This window comes from Camelus ferus, chromosome 4, assembly GCF_009834535.1.
Source record: "Camelus ferus isolate YT-003-E chromosome 4, BCGSAC_Cfer_1.0, whole genome shotgun sequence".
Classification (NCBI taxonomy): domain Eukaryota; kingdom Metazoa; phylum Chordata; class Mammalia; order Artiodactyla; family Camelidae; genus Camelus; species Camelus ferus.
Window position 1 is genome coordinate 55,607,826 of NC_045699.1, and position 20,346 is coordinate 55,628,171.

Sequence of the window (20,346 nt, forward strand, 5' to 3'; positions counted from 1 at the left end):
GTTATGATTTCAGGAAAGGCTTATTGTGAAATTGAGAAGAGTACTACAGGAAGAACTTCCGTCAACCAGAACTGACCTTGACAAACATGTTTTTGGGAGATTTCAAAAATGTCTAGAAATGTAGCAGCCGTTTTTACTGCCAAGCTCTTTTTTATTTTTTCTGGGTTATGCTGGCTTTTCGCACACTCTTGGATTTTATCAAATGACAGACATGTGAGTAGCTTGGACAGGAAGGACAGGAAGATATGTAAGTAGTAGGAAGGAAATTGCAATACATTCATACATGTCATAATTAATTATACCCGTACTTGCTGATAGTACTATGTTCTGTTTAGACGTGTAACAGTCCTGTGATTTAATATGTATGAATATTTTATTTTATTTGTTTTATAATTTTATTTTTTGAGTAGCTGAAATAGTCACATGGTTCAAAATTTAAAAGGCACTAGAAGTTATACAGCGAGAAGTCCCATTTCTACTCCATTTCCTCAGAATCTTTCTGGAGATAATCAATGTTATTATTTCTTGGATCCTTCCAGAGATATTTTGTTCACTTACAAATGAATACATACAAATATTAATTTCCCTTTATTTTACACACTTAGGAGTGTACTGCATGCTCTGTGCTGCAACTTTCATGTTTCACTTAACAATATAAGATACAGGTCATTCCATGTTAGTACATAAAGATCTTTATCACTTTTTTTTCATGGGTTCAGGATTTGAATATATTTTAAAATAAAGGTAACAAAAACACTAGGTTGGTATGAGAACCTCGAAATATTTATGCTTCAACAAAATGAATTTCTAAAAATTAACTGTTTAATCTTATAACTATTTTGTAACTCTACTTTCACTTTCAACTATATAATTGAATTACCAAAAAATCATGAAATGATAGTATTTTACTATTCTTCTGATATATCTACATTCTTAAATGTTTAAATTTAGGAATTAGAAAAATAGTTACGTTTTTAAAATATTAGACACTGAAGCCATTAGCTCACTCTATAAGTTAGGTTTGAAAGTTCATTATGAAAGATCCCATTAAAATAGTTCTATGAAATTTAAAAACACTTATAATTCTGAAAAATTATCTAAATAGATGTTGTGCATCATGGTTATTGTTATACATGTTCATAAAACTGTGACAGAACAAGAATATGCTACCAGAAAGAGAATTCAAGTACATGTATGTATATTTGCTTTGCAAATATCTAAGTTATATATTTGGAAATAAACCTTAGATGGTGAAACTTCAAGCCAGGATTTATCCAGCCATTCATGAGGGTCTCTCTTCGAGGTCATTAAATTGTGGTCAGCGATTTGTCGAATTATCAATGCAGTCTCTTCCACTCCTGGGGAAATTACAAGCTAAAATACATGTTATATGTTAGACTATAGGAAATATTAGGAAGCAAAGAGTATCATTCAAAAATTGTTTATAATTAGAAGAAAAAACCCCCAGCAGATTCTAATCTTTGAACACTATTTTATATATAATTTATTAATTTATGTATTGTGAAATCCAGGACATTTTTGTGTGTGTGTGAGGATAAACAATTTTCTTTCCTTCTTTAAATATGATTTCCTTGTAGTTTGCAGTTTTGGGGACTAAATTGTTTTTCTTCACTTCCATTTGGCATTTATTAATAAAGTTTAAAAAATATATTTGGTGCTTTATAGTTCCTCTATATTAGAATAAAAAGCAACTTGGATGTCACTAGTAATATTTAATATTTTGCTTTTTCTACGTTAAACCTAGTAGTTCTCAAATGAAAAGAAGAATTTTTAAAATGTAGTACAAGATTTTTCAAAAACAAAGTTGAAAAACCAGGATATTTACAGATTAATTTGATTCTGTATTCAAAAGTAAAAATATATTTTGATTTGGAGGTTTTTGGAATTGTTCATCTAATCTTGGCTTATCTGATGTTAAGATACCCATGCCAAAAATGTGTGATGTGATGTACGTAGGGATGTGTGTGTGCATGTGTGCAAAACTTAACTCTAAAAAGAATGTCTTAATATCCCCTACTTCCTGTTTGCTGTGTTTTCCTCCATGCCCTTCTCTCTTCTGAAATGCCACCTTTTCCTTCCCCTTTCATTTCTATTTTTATCTTCTTCATCTTTTAGATTCGGTTGAAAGAAAGATGGCTCATGGGTTAGCAATTTAATTTGGATAGAGAATACCGTCCTAAACGATCATATCTTAAAAATATAAATATTCTGTATTCTGTCCTGTAGTGGAAATTTAAGAAACAAAGACTGTACAAAGTAATTATGATTTTTTTTCTTTCACAAGAATAACAGATACAAAACTCTTAACACATATCTGGGGGTACATGCATGCTAAAGAAGGATTTTCTTTATATTATATTAAATCTATACAGTGCACAGAAACACACTGTTAAATTCCAAATTTATTTTATTAAAAGTTTTGGGAAGTTTTTAGAAGATTTGACACTTTTATTTAAATATAAATTTTATTTAAAGGGCATAATTTTATAATAGTAATGAATATTACCTTAATTTATTAAGGCAAGGATTCTGGAGCTTATGGCTAGACTTTGGGAGATTCAAGAACCCTCCCTAACATTGTTTTAAAAAATTTGCATATGTGTGTATCTATGCATTTTTCTGCAGAGTTCATAAGAAATTTATAGAACTTTTTTTTTTTTTTTAGATTATAGTAAAATATGGCATGACACTACTGGTAGTATTTTCTTTTAGTTTAAGAAAATATACTTAAATTTCCTAGTACTTCCTTTATGGCCAGGCTATTCAGATGATTGGGGAAAAAAAGATCAAACTGATGAATTTTTTTTGCCTAAAAGGCCAAAAGCCATATTAGTAAATATATTCTAAAATGATATGAGTTTAGGGAACCCCCTTTAATGTAATAATGTCATCAAGTTAGGAGAATGGGAGGCTTGAATATTGGTGACATACTGATAAGAGAGTAAGAGCAAACTGATCCTACTTGCTTCTCAAATTCCATGGGTAAATGGACCTACTTTTAAGATGATTATGTAAACTTAAGACGCTTTTGGAGTAGTTTGACCCAGGTGGGAGCAGACTTCTGTTTGGAATGGACCGTGCCTGGGCAGTACCTCCTATTTCATCCCCAAATGCCTGCCTTGGAACATGTCCTCTATGGGCCCTGTCGCTGTTTCTGAACGCAGTGTCACTCACTACTGTCAGATACCCCATGTATAGAGGAATAAAATGATTTCCTAAAGCACATTTTTGCATGTGATTGCTTACTAGTAGCTGAAAAGAAAAGAGTCTGATTAAGTGGTGAAACCTCACTCGAATGAATAAATGAGACAAATTTACATTTGCCATTCATTTTGTTTAGATAACTTTTCCAAGAATTTTATTTCTATGTTTAATATGCATCACAGGATCAAAATGATCTGGATTCTATTTCAAATAGATGATTTGTTGATTTTCTTAACAGGTTGTGCCTTCATTTAACTCTATTTTGTAGCTGTTTGTTGAGTATTTTTACTGTGTACAAAACACTGTGCTAGATGCTATAGGTTTTATAAAGAAAAGGGCCTAGTTCTCACTCTCCAGGGTGGAGGATATGTGAATAAACACCTTTTATTATAATAAAGATATAAAATGTTATTGGAAGAATGGGAGAACTCAATGGAAGGCCACTATACTTTGAACTCTGAACTCCTCCAATGGACTCTTTGTTTACTATAGCCCTCCCCAATGTCCTTTTCCTTTCTTTAAAAGAGTTCACCTCTTTGAGCTGTGTTGTGACTCACATAGGCTCACCATGGCTGCAGACCCTGAACTGCAATTCTTTGTTGATTCTGAACGAACCCATTTTTGCTGCAGAAATAACTGGCAGTCTATTTGTTTTAGGTCAACATAAGTTTGGGGAAGGATGAGAAGTTGTGTTTTGGACGTGCAGAGTTTGAGATACCTCTGGAATGTTCATGTGGATATTTCTGGTAGAATCTAGAATATAGGTGCAGGCCTTAAGAAAAATTATGAAAATTTTAAGGATTTTCTCAGAAATGAAAGCTAAATTTGTGGGAATGTCTGAGTTTATCAAGGAAGGAATATAAAGTGTTAACAATAGAGGACTGAGCCCTAAATTTGGGGGGAATATATAAACTTCAGAGTGGGTCATTGAAAAAAGGCAAGAAAGGAGACTGATTAGAGATCACCAAGATATTGCTCTATTAATATGTCATAAGATTTTCATTTTATAGTAGATAAATATGGTATATCTTTCATAAGTGAATATTTTTCATCAAGGGATATTTATTTTTATTTATATCCTGCCATGTTTCAAAAAATCTAAGTAATCATGATAAAATATAATAATTCAAATTCATTAAATTAAGTAAGAATTTAAATTCATTAAAGGCTTTTAGAACAGAAATTTAAGTGGAAATAATATTTGTTAATTTTAAAACTATTCTTTATATGGCTTTTAAATGTTTTTTAGTTTACCCATTTAATGTTTCTCCTCACTGGGCAGTAGAGTTTCAGGATAATTTTGGTTTATGAAAAATACTTAGGAACAAACATTTAGAAAAAGAATACCTTTACATCCAGTTCTTCTGATTTTAGCCCAGATGAAACCAAAGCTGCATATATCAGTGCTAGGTGATGAAGTGCCTTTTCTGTAAGATAGTACCTAAAAAAATTATATTACTATTTTCTACTCATTTGATGTCTGGTTGTACTTATTAAAAATAAGTGTAAATCTCCTCTTATTCTCCCTTGTACTTCAATTGCACCCCTAGGCAGGTACCAATCCAAAAACAAATTTAAAAAATTCCAAATCAATTATTTATCCAGAACACTTCCTAGTTCTTTATAAAGTTTAAAATGCTTTACAGCATTTATTAACCTTCAAAATGAATATTTAGACCTAAATTATTATTTTTATTTTTCAGTTCTAGTAGAAAGGAAAAACTAGATTCAATGATCATTAGAGGTTATCATTAATAGAAGAAAGATTAAAACCCAAGGTGTCTGGAGTCTCACACTCTAACTTACAGTTATCCCCACGTGATAATAATTGTATACTGTACTGCTTGGTACAGCAAGATACAACAATGGAGTCAAACCAGAAAGTCAATAAAGAAAAAAAATCACACAGCAAATGCCAAATAAGAAGGTATCTGTACCTTATCTAATAACTAAACTATACAATATTTTTGAAATTTCCACTATGAGTGATGTGGTGTTATGTAGTATTGTAGAGGTTAAAGAAATGAATAAGACAAATTTGCAATTTAGTAGGAAAGATTATTCATTCAATCGAGGAATATTTACCAAGCACCCATCATATGAAAGCAGTGTGGTCAGCGCTATAGGGCAAGTGCTCCAAAATGATAATACAAAACAAAATACAATAAATATCAAAGACGAGGAAAAAGCAGAGAGCTAAGGAGTCCAAAGGATTGAAAGGTTACAACTGACTGTCTGTTTGTATGCATGGGTGGGTGGTACTGAGGAAAGGTCAAATGAAAAAGTAATATTTGAGGATAGGTCCTGAGAAATAGGCACAATTCTACCAGACGAAATAGTTGGAGGAAGCAGAGAATATCGTAGGAAGAGAGAACTGTATGAGCAGAAGTGGAAGGAGGAAAGTGAGGAGCATGTTTGCAAGCCAAGGAGCAGTTCTTTTGGTTGAAATGGAAAGCAGTGAAAATTAAACCTGAAAACACATGTTGGGATTATATTTTAAAGACTTGTTAGGGTGAGTAGTCTGTATGTATTCAGTAAATAATGGGAAAGTCAGTGAAGGTGTTTTCTCAGTGTTCATTGGGTTTTAGGAATATTAATTGAGTGTATGACAGATTATGGAGAATAACACTGAGAGCCATCTGGAGGTGGGGAAACCATTGGTAGTTTGTTGTAATAGTCCACAGAAAATAATAAGAATCTGAACTAAGATATTGGTAATACAAATGGAGGGAGGAGACAGATCAAAGAGAAAGTCCAGTGGTTGAATCTGTAGGATTTGTTTTCTAGCCTTGGTGACTAAACGCAAGGCAATGGTCATATATAGCTAGAGGGCAGAGAAAAGGAGACACGGTTTTGGAGGAAACAGAGAATATAATGAATTCATACTCTGTTAAGTTTGAGAGCCTGTGGAATATCAGGCTGGGAATATTAAAAAGAAAATTAGAGATACCTGTCAGGAATTTCAAAGAGAGACTGCAGCTATAGATATACGAATTGCAAAGATGACGACTGAAGCTATGAGAGTGGATAAGATTTCCTATGGATAGAATAGAAGAAAGAAAAGAATTCAGATCTATTTGGAGACTGGGACAAGGAAGAAGAGGTAAAGACAAAGAAGGAGTAGTTAGGGAGGTAGAAGATTCAAAACACTGAAGTGCTGTGGAAATGAAGAGTTTCAAGACAGAAAGCACTGAGAACAGTCTTAAATACTTCAGAGCAGTGAAAGATAACATTATTTTTGGAGATGATCACAAGAAAGTCACAAATAAGTGGCCTTTGAAAGAAAGAGATCAGTACAGATGTAGGGAGAGAAGTCAGATTGTAAAGAATAAAAGGAGAACGTAGAAGCAATAGGTTCATAAAATTTAGAGATGAGGGAAAGGAGAGACATATAATGATAACTTGAGCCAGTGTCTTGGCATGGATGTTTTGGTTAATTTTTCAGTTAAGCACATCAATGAAATAAGGTAGAGTAAGATGCTATTTAGTTGGTATATTTAATAAGATTTTAGAGAGGAGTGCTGTAAGAGTATCTTTTAACAGACGAGTCCAGAATTTAAAATTAATGAAAACTCAAACACTTAAAGCAGCAATTCTTACTGAGGTAGAGGAGAAGCAAATGATTTGAACTACATTTCTGGGGAAAATATACCATCTCTGAAAGTCTGATTTGTTTTCCTATGGGCATGCCTCTACATTGAGAATCTCTTACTTAAAGCAAACTAGATGAGCAAGAGGAAAATTTGCACAGCTAGTTTTATTCAAAGAAAAAGACTGAATAACTTAACAAATATAAATGTGACTTTGGATGAAGGAATGTTTATTTACTCTGAGTTCAATGGTTTTTTGGCATAAAAGATCATCCAACAATAGCTGTACTGGAATGATAATGCCATCAGTCTCATAACGATATTGTCTGATGCCTTCTCACAATTTAATTCTTCTAGGTCCTGTCAGAAAAGAAAATAAAAAGATTCACTAAGTTGACCAGTTGTTATGAAATGATTATTACCACATTTCCAGAATCTATAATATATAAGTTATAACTTGAGAAGAAGCATGGGAATGGATTCCCATTTTATGGAAAAATTAAAATCACACTGGAAGTAGTAGGTGAAAGGTTACAATAGATATAAAGCAGTAAATAATAGCTTCAGCAAGGAGGGTTCATGAACCGTCCAAAGTCCTAGATACGAAGAAAGCAGCCTACAGAGCGCCTCCTTGGGCAAAGTCCTTTGCAGACAGGGATCTGGCTACTCATAAGGGCAAAACCCCATGGGATAATCTGCACTGAATGATTATTTAAGGAAGATGAAAAAGTAGCAGTTAATGGACTTCTAGGAATCTCTCTAATGATCTAGAAACCCCTTTTCCCTTTAACAAAATTTATTTTTGATAGAGTGAATAATTCAAGAATTGTTTTAGTCTGACCGTAACTTATGTAACTATGGATTAAAACTGTTTTTCCAAGCAACATTTCCCCCTAAAGAACTTTAGAAAAACCTTAAATATGCAAGACACAATATCCGTTAAGAACCTTCCTAACAGAGCTTTTTATTTCTGTCATACAATTCTTATAATGTTTCCATTTGCTCATCAAATCAGACTTGTACCTTACCATAATATGTGCCATTAATTTATACTCAATACCATCAACCCTGGCTTCCGCTCCTCAATTTTACCCTATTAAATCAACTGCTTTGTAATCTGTATTCCAGTCAGGCAAACATATCAGAGAGATTCAGTTAAGAATTTATACATCTTAAATTCTAAACTATATGGATTTTTAAGAGATTTTTCTGTCTCTTTTTAAAAACCGACTCACTTACAGGCAATCCCTGCTTATCTTAGAGGAAATCTCATATTAACAACTATGGTTGATATGTCACCCCCTTTTAAGAAACGGAGTGGCTAAAATTTGAGTTTTAAAGTTTTCAACTACAAGTATTTTATAAACATCGTTAAAAATAGGTCAATACATAATATTAAAGATTCTATATTTCCTTTAACTCCTTAAAGTATGTTAAAAATTATAAGGCATCAAAGAAGCTTGGTAATAGTCATTTTCTACAGTGATGATTTTAGCACTTATGGCCCGTTTGCAAAGTTTTGGAAGAAATCATGAATAGATGATAGTTAAGCTCTCCGTAGTAAAGCTAATAATAAATTACATGACTACATACATATTTTTACATATTTGATTTCAATTTTTTACTATGTAGTTTTACCTGCAAAATTATGGTTGTGTGCTCATCAACTGTCACTACCACGTAATGCTCTGTACCTCCAAAGAGTTTCAATGACTCACTGCAGGATCTCTCCACTAGTGTAATATTATAGCTGTAAAATACAATGTTTGGGGGTGAGACAAATGGCTAAGAAAAATTCTCTAAGAAAAGTTGTATTGTCCTCCTGTATATTAAGTTATTTGAACTACTGTGCAAATTTCGTACATCAATTTATTCTACTTTATAGATTTGAGAAATAAAATTATGAATTATTCAGTATGATAAATTGAGATATGCATTGCCTTAGGTATTCTGGTAAATATTAGTGTACATAATACTATTACAAATGTCTCTACCAATTTGTTCTAGCTCCTTAAGTAATAATTCATGAACTTAAAACATTGTGTTATGAGACTAAAACATTCTACATTTATCAGAACTTTATTTTCTTTCTCCTTAAAAGTGGCCTAGATTTTAACTATCTTTTATAAGCTCATAGTTTTCTGTGAATGCCCCACAGCCTTAAGATATAAAAACAGAACCAGGGAAAACAGATCTGCATTTTAACCAAAATCACAGCATAATTATCCTTCCTTGATATATAGCCCAAGGTCTAACCTTCTCGTGACAACTTATGTGCTATGATAAAGTGTTTTATATCATTTAAAAATGCTCACTGTTGATATGACCTTAGAACTAAAGGTCTAAAACCTTAATAATTCATTTAGAACTTCATAATCTTGTTTCCTAGGCAGTATTTAAAGTCCTCGAAATAAGAATACTCATTCTCAGCAATAGCAACAACACAAAGATATGACCATATAATTCACACAAAAAACCCCCACATAAAATGTTCATATTTGCTGGTAACAAAAGAAATGCAATTAAAATATAAATTGAAACAATAATGAAATATTTTTTCTCCACAAAATTGATATAAACCCCAAAAAGACAATATTCAATAACTATGATGGTTTACTATAAGGAAAGAAGTATAAATTGACATAAATCCTGTTGAAAAATATTCATATGTGGTATTATTCCAGGCGTCAGTCAGAAAGAAATGGTGCCACATTTACAGCATAATACTTAGCCAATTGAGATATATATATACCTTTGCTAAGGTTATGAAATTAGTAACTTACTTGGATTCCAGCAACTGAAGTATTTCTGGAGTATTAAGAAGTCCTTCAGATGCGAAAAATACATATGGAATTTGAATTTCCAAAAGAAAACCACCAAAACTATCCGGCAAGGTGCTTTCTAAATAAGAAAAGAATTATAAATATTTCTTTTTCTCATCCTTCAGTTCTTTCCCTTTTTTACTGAACGTGAGAATAACAATGTATGTTCAAGGAGTAACATAAAAAAACATTCATGGTAAGAAAATGAATTCAGAATAAAGTCTGAAGAATAAAATAAAAACCGTATTTATCCAACTACCTAGAAATAAAATATTTAACAGAATGTAGTAACACTACTATACACTAAAAGCAGAGTTTAGTGCATACTTCCAGACTTTTTCTATATATTTTCTTGTCTATACTCACACATGTACATGCACTTGAAAAAATAAGGAAAAGGAAATAACCAGATCCTACTCTACCTGAATATTAGTATCTGCTTTATTCACTTAGTATATATTGGACAGTTATTGTGTAAATATATATACTGATTTACATCAAAATTTTAAATTATGCACAGTAATCCATAGGGAATGATACAGATCAATAGGAAAAGAACACATACTTCAATAGGTAAGTGGACAAAGGACAGAAACAGGCAATTTATGAAAGAATGGCTATACAAATTCAATTCACATATGAAATGATATGGACAATCAAAGACATGCAAATTAACGCAACTATAAAATATTTTCTGCCTCTAATTCTCTCAAATATTCAGAAGATTAATAGCACCTACTCATAGTAAAAAATTAAGGGGAAGGATACTCTCACACTTTCTGCATAAATATAAATTGGGATAGCATTTCTGGAAAGATATTTGGCAATATATGAATGTGTGCATACCTTTGACCCAGCAATTCATTTTACTTTGGAATTTTTACTTCTTAGAACAAGTACATAAAGATACATAAGATACATAAAGTTCTATAAATCTTGTGGTATCATAGTGGAAAACTGAAGCGTTGTAAATGCCTCAATTCAGAAATTGGTTGAATAAGTTCAAAGAGTAATGCTTAACTTCTATCCTTTCTTGGGCCATGTTTTAATTATTTAATCAATTTAACATTTAATTCTATATATCAAAGATTCCAAAGTAATAATTATGGTGACTATTTTTAGAACTGAGTTGGAATGTCTCAGAATTCTAATTTCCCACTCATACTTGAGGTGGATAGAAAGTAACTTAAGGGCAAGTTTTGAAAGAGAGTTGCACTGGGACTAAAAATGTACAAGCTTTTAAATTGAATAGATTTGAGAATTCACAACCTTATTCATATGAAGCCTTACTGAGAAATACAAAGAAACCAAAGGCTACATGCAAAGTGGTTTTAGACTCTTTTTTAAGCACTTGTGCATAATTTTGTTGCATATTAAAAGTTTTCTGTATCAGTCAACATACTTTTCCCTAAAATTCAATTAAAAATTCTCTTGCATAAAAGTATCAGATTAAGATTAGACATAATAAAATTGTGCTATTGTAAGTAAAATTCAGAAGTAAAAGGGATGAAGACAAATTAAATCAGTAAAGCCTACTTTACAAATGAGGACTGTGAGGTAAGAGACAGTTAAAGGCCTTGCTTAAGGGCACAGAGATGGTGGTAAACTTAGAGCTTGAATTCAAGTCTTCTATTTTATGGCTTGTTCTTTCCCTAGATCAGAAACAGGAAACAAAATTTCCATGCTCGTAGGAAAAATAAAACAATTTTAGTTTATATCCTTACTCTTTAAAACTGTGTCTGGAAGAATCACTTTAAAGGCCACATAAGGAATATTCAGTTTTTCACAGTGTCCAGTCCAACAGGAGTGTTCTACAAAATTATATTCCACCACAAATGAGAAATAACTCCAGGGGAAATCCGCTCCAATATATTGATTGTGCACAACTACACAGAAACTTGTACTAAAGACAAAAGAAAGCCAAGAAAATAGAATTAGACTTGTGTTACTATACACTTGGAATGCTAAAAGATGACTATTTTGACTATTTTATTCTTCTCTAATCTGTGCCTGCTTATCTTGGAAAGATACTGGCATATTTTCTGTCTACTTGTTCTCCAGATGTGCTAATTAATCTTCTTTACATTTCTCTCTGATGGTCATACTTTTTTTTTTTAAAACCAGGATATAAAAAAACTGTGGACTATTTCACATCTTCAAATGCAAGGGTCTGTTTCTGTTTTGTACATGAGTTCATTAGTGTCCTCTTTTTTTCTTTTTTTCAGATTCCACATACTAGTGATAGCATATGGTATTTTTCTTTCTCTTTCTGGCTTACTGGGGGAAAGGGTGTGGGAAGGGATAAATTCGGGAGTTTGAGATTTGCAAATGTTAGCCACCGTATATAAAAATAGATTTTAAAAAACAAATTTCTCCTGTATAGCACAGGGAACTATATTCAATATCTTGTAATAACATTTAATGAAAAAGAATATGAAAACAAATATATGTATATATATGCATGTCTGGGACATTGTGTTGTACACCAGAAATTGACACATTGTAACTGACTGTACTTCAGTAAAAAAAAATGCAAGAAGCCCTATTTTTATAACCTGAGTCTTATCAGTGATGCATAAATCACTATGAGGAATCAATCTCATTTTCTCACAAATGTGAGATTTTCATATTCGAAACTCTATACAGTAGAATATTATCTGACAACTCTAGAATGGGTTTTTTTCCTTCAGTGGGCTCATAATTGATTTGACAACAACAAAAAGATGGATATTTAAATATCATATTTATCTTTCCTACCTTCAAATTTCATATAACATAGTATTTACTATAATTAAAATTCTCTACTTCTGCTTTCTATCTGGAAATAAACAATGTCTACATAAAATAAGGTAAAATAAAAACATTTTTAGACCAGTCAACATTAAATTTATTATTAGCAGGCTCTCAGTGAAAGAATTTCTAAAGGATGCACTACAGAAGAAGGAGAACTCAAAAAGAAGGAAGAGAATATAAGAAAAAATGCTGAAAAAAAAAAAAAAAGAATGCTGAGCAGAAAACTTGGTAAAAACAAGGTAAGTCTAAAAAGGTACTTCTTGTACTGACACTAACAATAATAATGATAATTTTAAAACAAGATTGAACTAAAATTCTGGACAATAACAATACATAATATACAAGGCAATGAACTTAGTTAAAATGTTCTACGTAAAGCGTTTTCTCAGAAAGAGGGTAGAGACATTGATTAATTTCAGATTTTATTAAATCTTTCTGAAGAGTTAAGTTCTAGGAGAAATTGTGCTTTTCCTGTGGAACTAGTATGTCTACTCCCCAGAAATGAACAAATAAATACATTTTACCCATTTAAAACACCTTCTGATTCCAGAAAATCTTTTCTTTTGTTTGAATGTAAGACAGTGAGTGTCAAACCTGTTGAAAAAAAAGTAATACAAAAAAGTTTTTTCAGTATTTTGTTCATTTATATTTTTAACTGTGTCGTATGTTTCACTGCCACAAAAATGAATTAAAGATCTGTGAACAAGGAAACTGCTTAAAATACAATTTGTTAGATTATTTTTCTAAGTCTAGAGTATCAGAAAGTTTGAACCATGGGCACTATTTCTGGTGTGTGTGGATGTTGTGTGTTTATAAGCATGGAAATTCTTAATTTCTTATGTAGAATAATAAAATAGATCAAAAACTTAATTTTAAAGTCACTAAATTAAACACTTTCCAATTCTGTGCAATTCATTTTATTTTGCTAAAAATCATGATAGATTTTCACCTTTTTCTGTAGCCAAAAATTTAAGTACCTAACTAACCAGTAAGAGACTACATTTCAGTGTGGTAGGAATGTTTTTATTTTTCCTTCCCACTAGCTGTATAAGAAAAAGATTTATTGGACACCACCTGTTTCGTAGATTTATTCCTGCCTTAATTATGATTTAAATTACTTTCATTACTAATTTTTTAACAAGATATAATAAATTTCAAAAAATTCTGTACCCACACATGCAGTTTATTTTTGGTAGATATAATTGATTTAAGAATAGCTAATTCTAGTTAAAATAACTTCTATACTCTATCAGTGTACTTCTGTCAACTGTAAAGTTCTCAAAGGTGTAATGTAATAATGACAGAGTATACTTAGTAATTTCATGTATACTTGATTTGAATGACAACAGTTTTGGAAGCAATTAGAAGGGAGTGAATACTATTTCTCTTTTATAATTTATAAGGTCATATTATTTAAAACCTAATTTCCTTAAGTGATTTGTACTAGCTATGATCCCAAAGCAGATTACTTGCTGAGCACATTACTAGGATCTTGTAAACACATGGAAAGATGGGACCACATTGTTATTTTCTACCACTAGACAAAAAAAAAAAAAAAAAAAAAAGGCCTAGCTCCTAGATAACAGAGGATAGTAGCTGATTACAAAGAGAGTGAAAACATTTTTCAGTTTACAGAGTCAAAAATTGTGTCAGTAGACCCTGTTGAAATAAAATAGTAAGAGTAGTAATGATATAATCCTGAATGCCAAAAGAAATGGGATATTCAGCATAAAGCCTAGATAAATTCGGAGAACATGATTTTTGTAGTGGTACAAATCTATTTTATTTTCTCCAATAGTGCTCAGCAACTCAGGTGTAGGAAGAGAGAGGTTAAATGTCTTAATTGATTCAGAGTCGAGGTTTAAATAGAGGGTACAACAGAAGGACATGACAGATTAAAGTGATGGTCACATCATCAAGTCTGGAGGGAAAAATGAAATTAAAAAAGGAGTAGACAATTTATAGATCTCCAGAATGCTAAAGATCATGAATGAGCTAGAGGTAGCTATAGACAGAACAATATATCAGAGTTTAAAGTTCAGAGGTAGGACAGTTCTGCATTATCACACAGTCGATGGCAAAGCCAGGGTATGAATATCATATTTGTCGTGAAGGCCAATGAAACTATAAGGTCAGGGTGTTGAATGACTCATTCACCTTAAAGACACCTAGGATAATGGCAGGACTAGGAGTAAAGAGAATACCATGAGCCAGGGGCAAAACTGTCCATGGGTGATGAGAAACGTTCAGGTGGTTACCAGAGGATAGTACTGTGGAATAGTAGAGAATGACATGACAGTATCATATCCTCAAAGGATGGAGGAATAAAGTTTTGAAAACAATCATGGAGAGAAAGAAATGGCCTTCTCATCCCTATGAGGTATATATACATAGAGAAAGAAAAGTATAAGCTCTATATGAAAGGGATACAGCTGAAGCATCACCATCTAGAAAAAGTTGGGTTTCACTTAAGGAGGTGAAGAAGGAGAAGAGTTTATATATAAGCCACAGGTTCCACTGCACAAAGTAGAAAGTTTTGGAAGGGGAACAGAGTTGAAGAATGACCCTGGAACAAGAGAGACCTAGGTTCAGATCCTCGTTCCCTCACTTATTATCTGTGATTTTGGCATGATACGTAACTTTTACGAAGTTTAGTTTCTTCATTTGTAAAAATCTAGTTAATAAAACCTATTCATAGAGTTGTTTAAGTAGTTAGTATTATTAGTGACAAGTAGACAACAAAAGGTGTCAATTGATAATAATAACAATAATGTACTTATAAGTACATTGTATTTTATTAATATTGCAGACAAATAGTCCAGATTGATTTAAAAACTGATTAGATCCCACTGAGTTATATACTTTTAAAGCATGATTTTATGGTATGTTAATCACATCCTAATTAAAAACTTGGTTAGATCAACACATTTTTATATGTTTAAGCATTTGTTATCAAATTAAGCACAATTTAGAGCTCCTTACCTTCTATTTTGTTAAGGATTTTTACGAGTGAATGTTTTTCACCATCTGAGTCCATTCTTATTATAATCAGCACCTGATCAAAAATAAGAATTTCATATATATGTATATCTGAATGTTTATTCTTTTTCATAGTCTTTTGCTACAATGACACAACAACAAACTTCATTGGTTACATGAACTAATGACAATAAGATGACAAAGTAAATATTGTGTTGTAAAAGATGTCAGTGCTTAAACATAAAGGAATAAATTCTGATAAGGTCAAAAATCAATGAGGTAAATATTTTGGGGTAGAGCATTCTTAGCATTCCTCAAGTATTCCCATATAGGTGACTCTATACATAAGCTGTCTCTGCCTGTGTTGTTAGTGTTAAATTTGGCCCAGACAGGTTTGAATTTGTTAGGGAAAACCAGTGATTTGTTGCTATTCTCACTTACCATTACATTTGGTGGGGGGCTGTTGGGGTGGGGACAACAAATCAACCATTGGTTGTTTCTGTATCTTGCTTGTTGTAAATAATGCTGCAGTGAATATAGGGGTGCATATATCTTTTCAAATTAGTGTTTTTGTATTCTTTGGTTAAATACCCAGCAGTGGGATAGCTGGATCATATGGTAGTTCTGTTCTTAATGTTTTTGAAAAATCTCTATACTGTTTTCCAAATACACACCAATTTCATTGCCACCAACAGTGTATGATTCCCTTTTCTCCACATCCTCACCATATTTATCATTTCTTGCCTTTTTGAAAATAGCCATTCTAAAAGGTGAGATGTGATATCTCATTGTGGTTTTGATTTGCATTTCCCTAACAATTAGTGGTGCTGAACATCTTTTCATGTGCTTGTTAGCCATCTCATCTGTATGTCTTCTTTGCAAAAATGTCTATTCAGCTTCTCTGTCCATTTTTTAATAGGGTTTATGTTTTTTTTTTGTTGTTGTTGTTGAGTTGTATGAGTTCTTTATATATTTTGGATATTAACCCCTTACTGGATACATGATTTGCAAATATCTTCCCCCATCTAGTAGGTTGTCTTTTCATTTTGATGATAGTTCTCTTTGCTGTGCAGAAGCTTTTTAGTTTGATGTAGTTCTATTTGTTTATTTTTGCTTTTGTTTCCCTTGCTTGAGGCGACATATCCAGAAAAATATTGCTAAGATTGATGTCAAAGAGTGTACTGTCTATTTTCTTATAGTAGTTTTATAGTCTTAGGGCTTATATTTAACTCTTTAATTAATTTTGAGTTGATTTTTGTGTATGGTGTGAGATAGTGGTCCACTTTATTTATTTATTTATTTATTTATTTATTTATTTATTTATTTATTTATTTGCATGTGGCTGTCCAGTTTTCCCAACACCATTTATTGAAGACACTATTCTTTCTCCAATGTATATTCTTTGCTCCTTTGTTATAAATTAATTGTCCACATATATGTGGGTTTATTTCTGGGCTCTCAATTCTGTTCCATTGATCTTTGTATCTGTTTTTCTGCCAGTACCATCCTGTTTTGATTACTGTAGCTTTGTAATATAGTTTGAAATCAGGGCATGTGGTACTTCCAGGTTTGTTTTTTTTTCTCAGGATTGCTTTGACTGTCTAGGGTTTTTTTTATCGTTCCATACAAATTTGAGAATTTTTAAATTCTATTTCTGTTAAAAATATTGTTGGAATTTTGATAGGGATTGCACTGAATGAATACATTATTTTAGGTAACATGGACATTTTAACAGTATTAATTCTTCCAATCCATGAGTGTGGACTATCTTTCCATTTATTTGTGTCTTCTTCAATTTCTTTCAACAATGACTTATAGTTTTCAGTGTACAGGTCTTTCACTTCCTTGGTTAAATTTATTTCTAGGTATTTTGTCTTTTTCTTGTGATTGCAAATGGGTTTGTTTTCTTAATTTCTCTTTCTGTTAGCTACTTGTTAGCATATAGAAACATAACAGATTTTTGGATGTTAATTTTGTACCCCACAACTTTACCGTATTTATTATTTTTGATTGATTTTTGGTGGAGCTTTTAGGGTTTTCTATATGTAAAGTCATATAGAAATCTGAAAATAGCTACAGTTTTACTTCTTCCTTTACAACTTGGATGCATTTTATTTCTTTTTCTTGCCTAATTGCTCTGGCTAGAACTTCCAATACTATGTTGAATAAGAGTGGCAAGAGCGGGCATCCTTGTCTTTCCTGATTTTAGAGAAACAGATTTCAGCTTTTCACTACTGAATATGATGTAAGCTGTGAGTTGGTCATATATGGCCTTTATCATGTTGAAGTACATTCCTTCTATACCCATTTTATTGAGAGTTTTTTAAAATCATAAATGTGTGTTGAATCTTGTCAAATGCTTTTTCTGCATCTATTGAGATGATTTTATTTATATATGTATATATATGTATATACACACACACATATATATATATATATAAAAATATATATATATTTTTATCTTTCATTTTGCTTACTTGGTGTATCACATTGATTGACTTGGGAATGTTGAACCATCCTTGCATCTCTGGAATAAATCCCACTTGATAATGTTGTATGATCCTTTTAATGTATTGTTATATTTGGTTTGCTAACATTTTGTTGAGAATTTTTGCATCTATGTTCATCAGAGATATTGACCTGTAATATATATCTTTTTGTATCATCTTTGTCTGGTTTTGGTATCAGGGTACCGTTGGCTTTGTAAAAGGATTAGGAAGTTTTCCCTCCTCTTCAATCTTTTGGAAGAGTTTGAGAAGGATAGGTATTAATTCTTCTTTGAATGTTCGGTAGAATTCATCTGTGAAGCCATCTGGTACTGGATTTTGTCTTTTGGGAGGCTTTTGATTAGTGTTTCAATCTCTTTACTAGAGATTGGTCTATTCAGATTTCCTGTTTCTTCATGTTTCAGCATTGGATGAATGTATGACTCTAAGAATTTTTTCATTTCTTCAATTTGTTGGTGAATAGCTGTTCATAATATTCTCTTATAATCTTTGTATTTTTGTGATAGCCATTGTTATTTTTCCTCTCTTTTCTGATTTTATTTATCAGAGCCTTCTTTTTTTGCTTAGAGTAAGTCGAACTAAAGGTTTGTCATTTTTGTTTATCTTTTCAAAGAACCAGTTCTTACTTTCATTGATCTTTTCTATCTTTTTGTCTCTATTTCATTTATTTCTGCTCTGATCATTATTATTTCCTTCCTTCTACTGACCTTGGGCTTAATTTTTTCTTCTTTTTTCCGTTTCTTTAGGTGTAAGGTTAGATTGTTTATTCTAGAGATTCTTCTTGTTTCTTGAGATAGGCCTGTATTGTATAAAATTCCCTCTTAGTACTACTTTTGCTGCATCCCATAGATTTTGGTATACCATATTTTCATTTATCTTCAGGCATTTTTAATTTCTCCTTTGATATCTTCATTGACTCAGTAGTTGTTCAGTAGCATGTTGTTCAGTCTTCACATATTTGTGATGTGTTTTTCAGCTTTTTTTCTTGTAGTTGATTTTGTCTCATAGCACTGTGATCCAAAAAGATGCTTGATATGATTTGGATCTTCTTAAATTTACTGAGACTTGTTCTGTGCCCCAGCATATGGTTTATCCCTGAGAAAGTTCCTTGTGCGCTTGAAAAGAATGTGTTTTTTTTGCTGCATTTGGGTGGAATGTTCTGTGCCAATCTATCAAATACATCTGGTCTAATATTTCACTTAAGGCCACTGTTTCCAGGTTGACTTTTTGCAAAATTCCATGACTTTAAGTCTGGTTGATGGTAAGTTGTCATTTTGTTTTTGTGATACAGGGTTACTGTGCTCCTTCATGGTACTTGATAGGTTGTTCCTCAGCTGGCATATTTGAAGTAGTGAACACCTTTTTTCTTTAGGTAAAGACTTTAAAAAAACTTGACTCTAATGATTCAACAGGTTAGAGACTAGAGGCCTTTCTTTTGCATTCCAGTAGGTGGCACTATTGCACAAGTTTTTGGTTTCTTTTACCTGAGCTGCCTCCGGTTATATTTAAGAATTGGCACTTTTCTGCCCTCCACTGTCAGAGCTGTCACTCAGTGCCCTTTTTATTGCTACTTGTGCCTTTGGGGTCATCAGTCCCTTGCTGCTGCTGGTGACACTGGTGTCGTCGAGTGGGGTGCCGGGACGGTGGTCTCGTCTGGGATCCCGAGTCACAGGCTCTGCCACTGCGGAGAGTGTGGGGCAGAAAGGCGGGAAGGGTCACGTGGGTTTCCGCCTTGTCCTGTGCTGTCCGGTTGCTGGGCTCCAACGCTGTGGGTGGAGGGCGGGGGCCCAGACTTGCAGGTGCTTCTGCAGCTGGAGGGACAGGGTCACAGGCCTCGCTGCTGCAGGCTTCGCTGCCACTGCTGTCCAGATATTTGTGGCTGCAGGCCCCACTGTGGGTGGGAGGCTGGAGTCATGTGCACTGTCACCCTTGCTGCTACTGGGTTCTCTAGGGCTGTGGATTCACCTGCCAAGGCCCAGGGGCCAGAATTGCAGGCACTGCCTATGCTGATCCCCCAGTTCCACTCCTCTATGTGTTCCATTCCACTCATTTTTAGATGTTCAGATATGTGGAATTCCCCCATGTCCTGGTATGTTGGGTAGAGGCATCTTTGTTGAGTTGTGAATATTTTACTGGTTGTAGATTGAAGGGGAGAGACAAAGAGAGTATCTCATGCTTCCATAATGCTGACATCACTCCCCAATTTTAAATTTCTTACTGATTGTTTTAATTTATTTTAGTAAATAAACTTAAGCAAGTTATCCAAGTAACCACAGAGTTGGAGATAAAAATATAGGAGGGCCAGGGAGGAAAATGAAGCTAAAGGCCAAATTTGTTTCCAGATTTAGTTTAAAGCATTTAAGATCTGTTCCTGCTTGAAAAGATTTTTTAAAGTATTTTCTTTTAAATCTTTACTTATGCAAAATTCAT

At 32.7% G+C, this 20,346-nt stretch overlaps 1 protein-coding gene and 1 long non-coding RNA gene across 6 annotated transcripts in view; one reads left to right on the forward strand and one right to left on the reverse strand.

Moving 5' to 3' along the window:
• SHOC1 (shortage in chiasmata 1) overlaps window positions 1-20,346 on the reverse strand; it is a 61,671-nt gene that overhangs the window by 4,860 nt on the left and 36,465 nt on the right. For all 4 annotated transcript variants that reach the window (XM_032478183.1, XM_032478184.1, XM_032478180.1 and 1 more), the window contains 8 exons: window positions 15,413-15,485; window positions 12,955-13,024; window positions 11,362-11,540; window positions 9,599-9,716; window positions 8,454-8,565; window positions 7,054-7,175; window positions 4,573-4,666; window positions 1,243-1,374 (listed from right to left, as the gene is read on the reverse strand). In XM_032478183.1, the coding sequence (XP_032334074.1) occupies window positions 1,243-1,374; window positions 4,573-4,666; window positions 7,054-7,175; window positions 8,454-8,565; window positions 9,599-9,716; window positions 11,362-11,540; window positions 12,955-13,024; window positions 15,413-15,485 (900 nt within the window). The remainder of the gene's footprint in view (window positions 1-1,242; window positions 1,375-4,572; window positions 4,667-7,053; window positions 7,176-8,453; window positions 8,566-9,598; window positions 9,717-11,361; window positions 11,541-12,954; window positions 13,025-15,412; window positions 15,486-20,346) is intronic.
• LOC116663228 overlaps window positions 1-20,346 on the forward strand; it is a 62,177-nt gene that overhangs the window by 470 nt on the left and 41,361 nt on the right. The window contains exon 2 of one of the 2 annotated variants that reach the window (XR_004319407.1): window positions 12,535-12,669. This is a non-coding gene — a long non-coding RNA (uncharacterized LOC116663228). Of the gene's footprint in view, window positions 1-12,210; window positions 12,670-20,346 lie in introns of those variants that run through there. The other variant, XR_004319406.1, reaches the window with a different exon arrangement.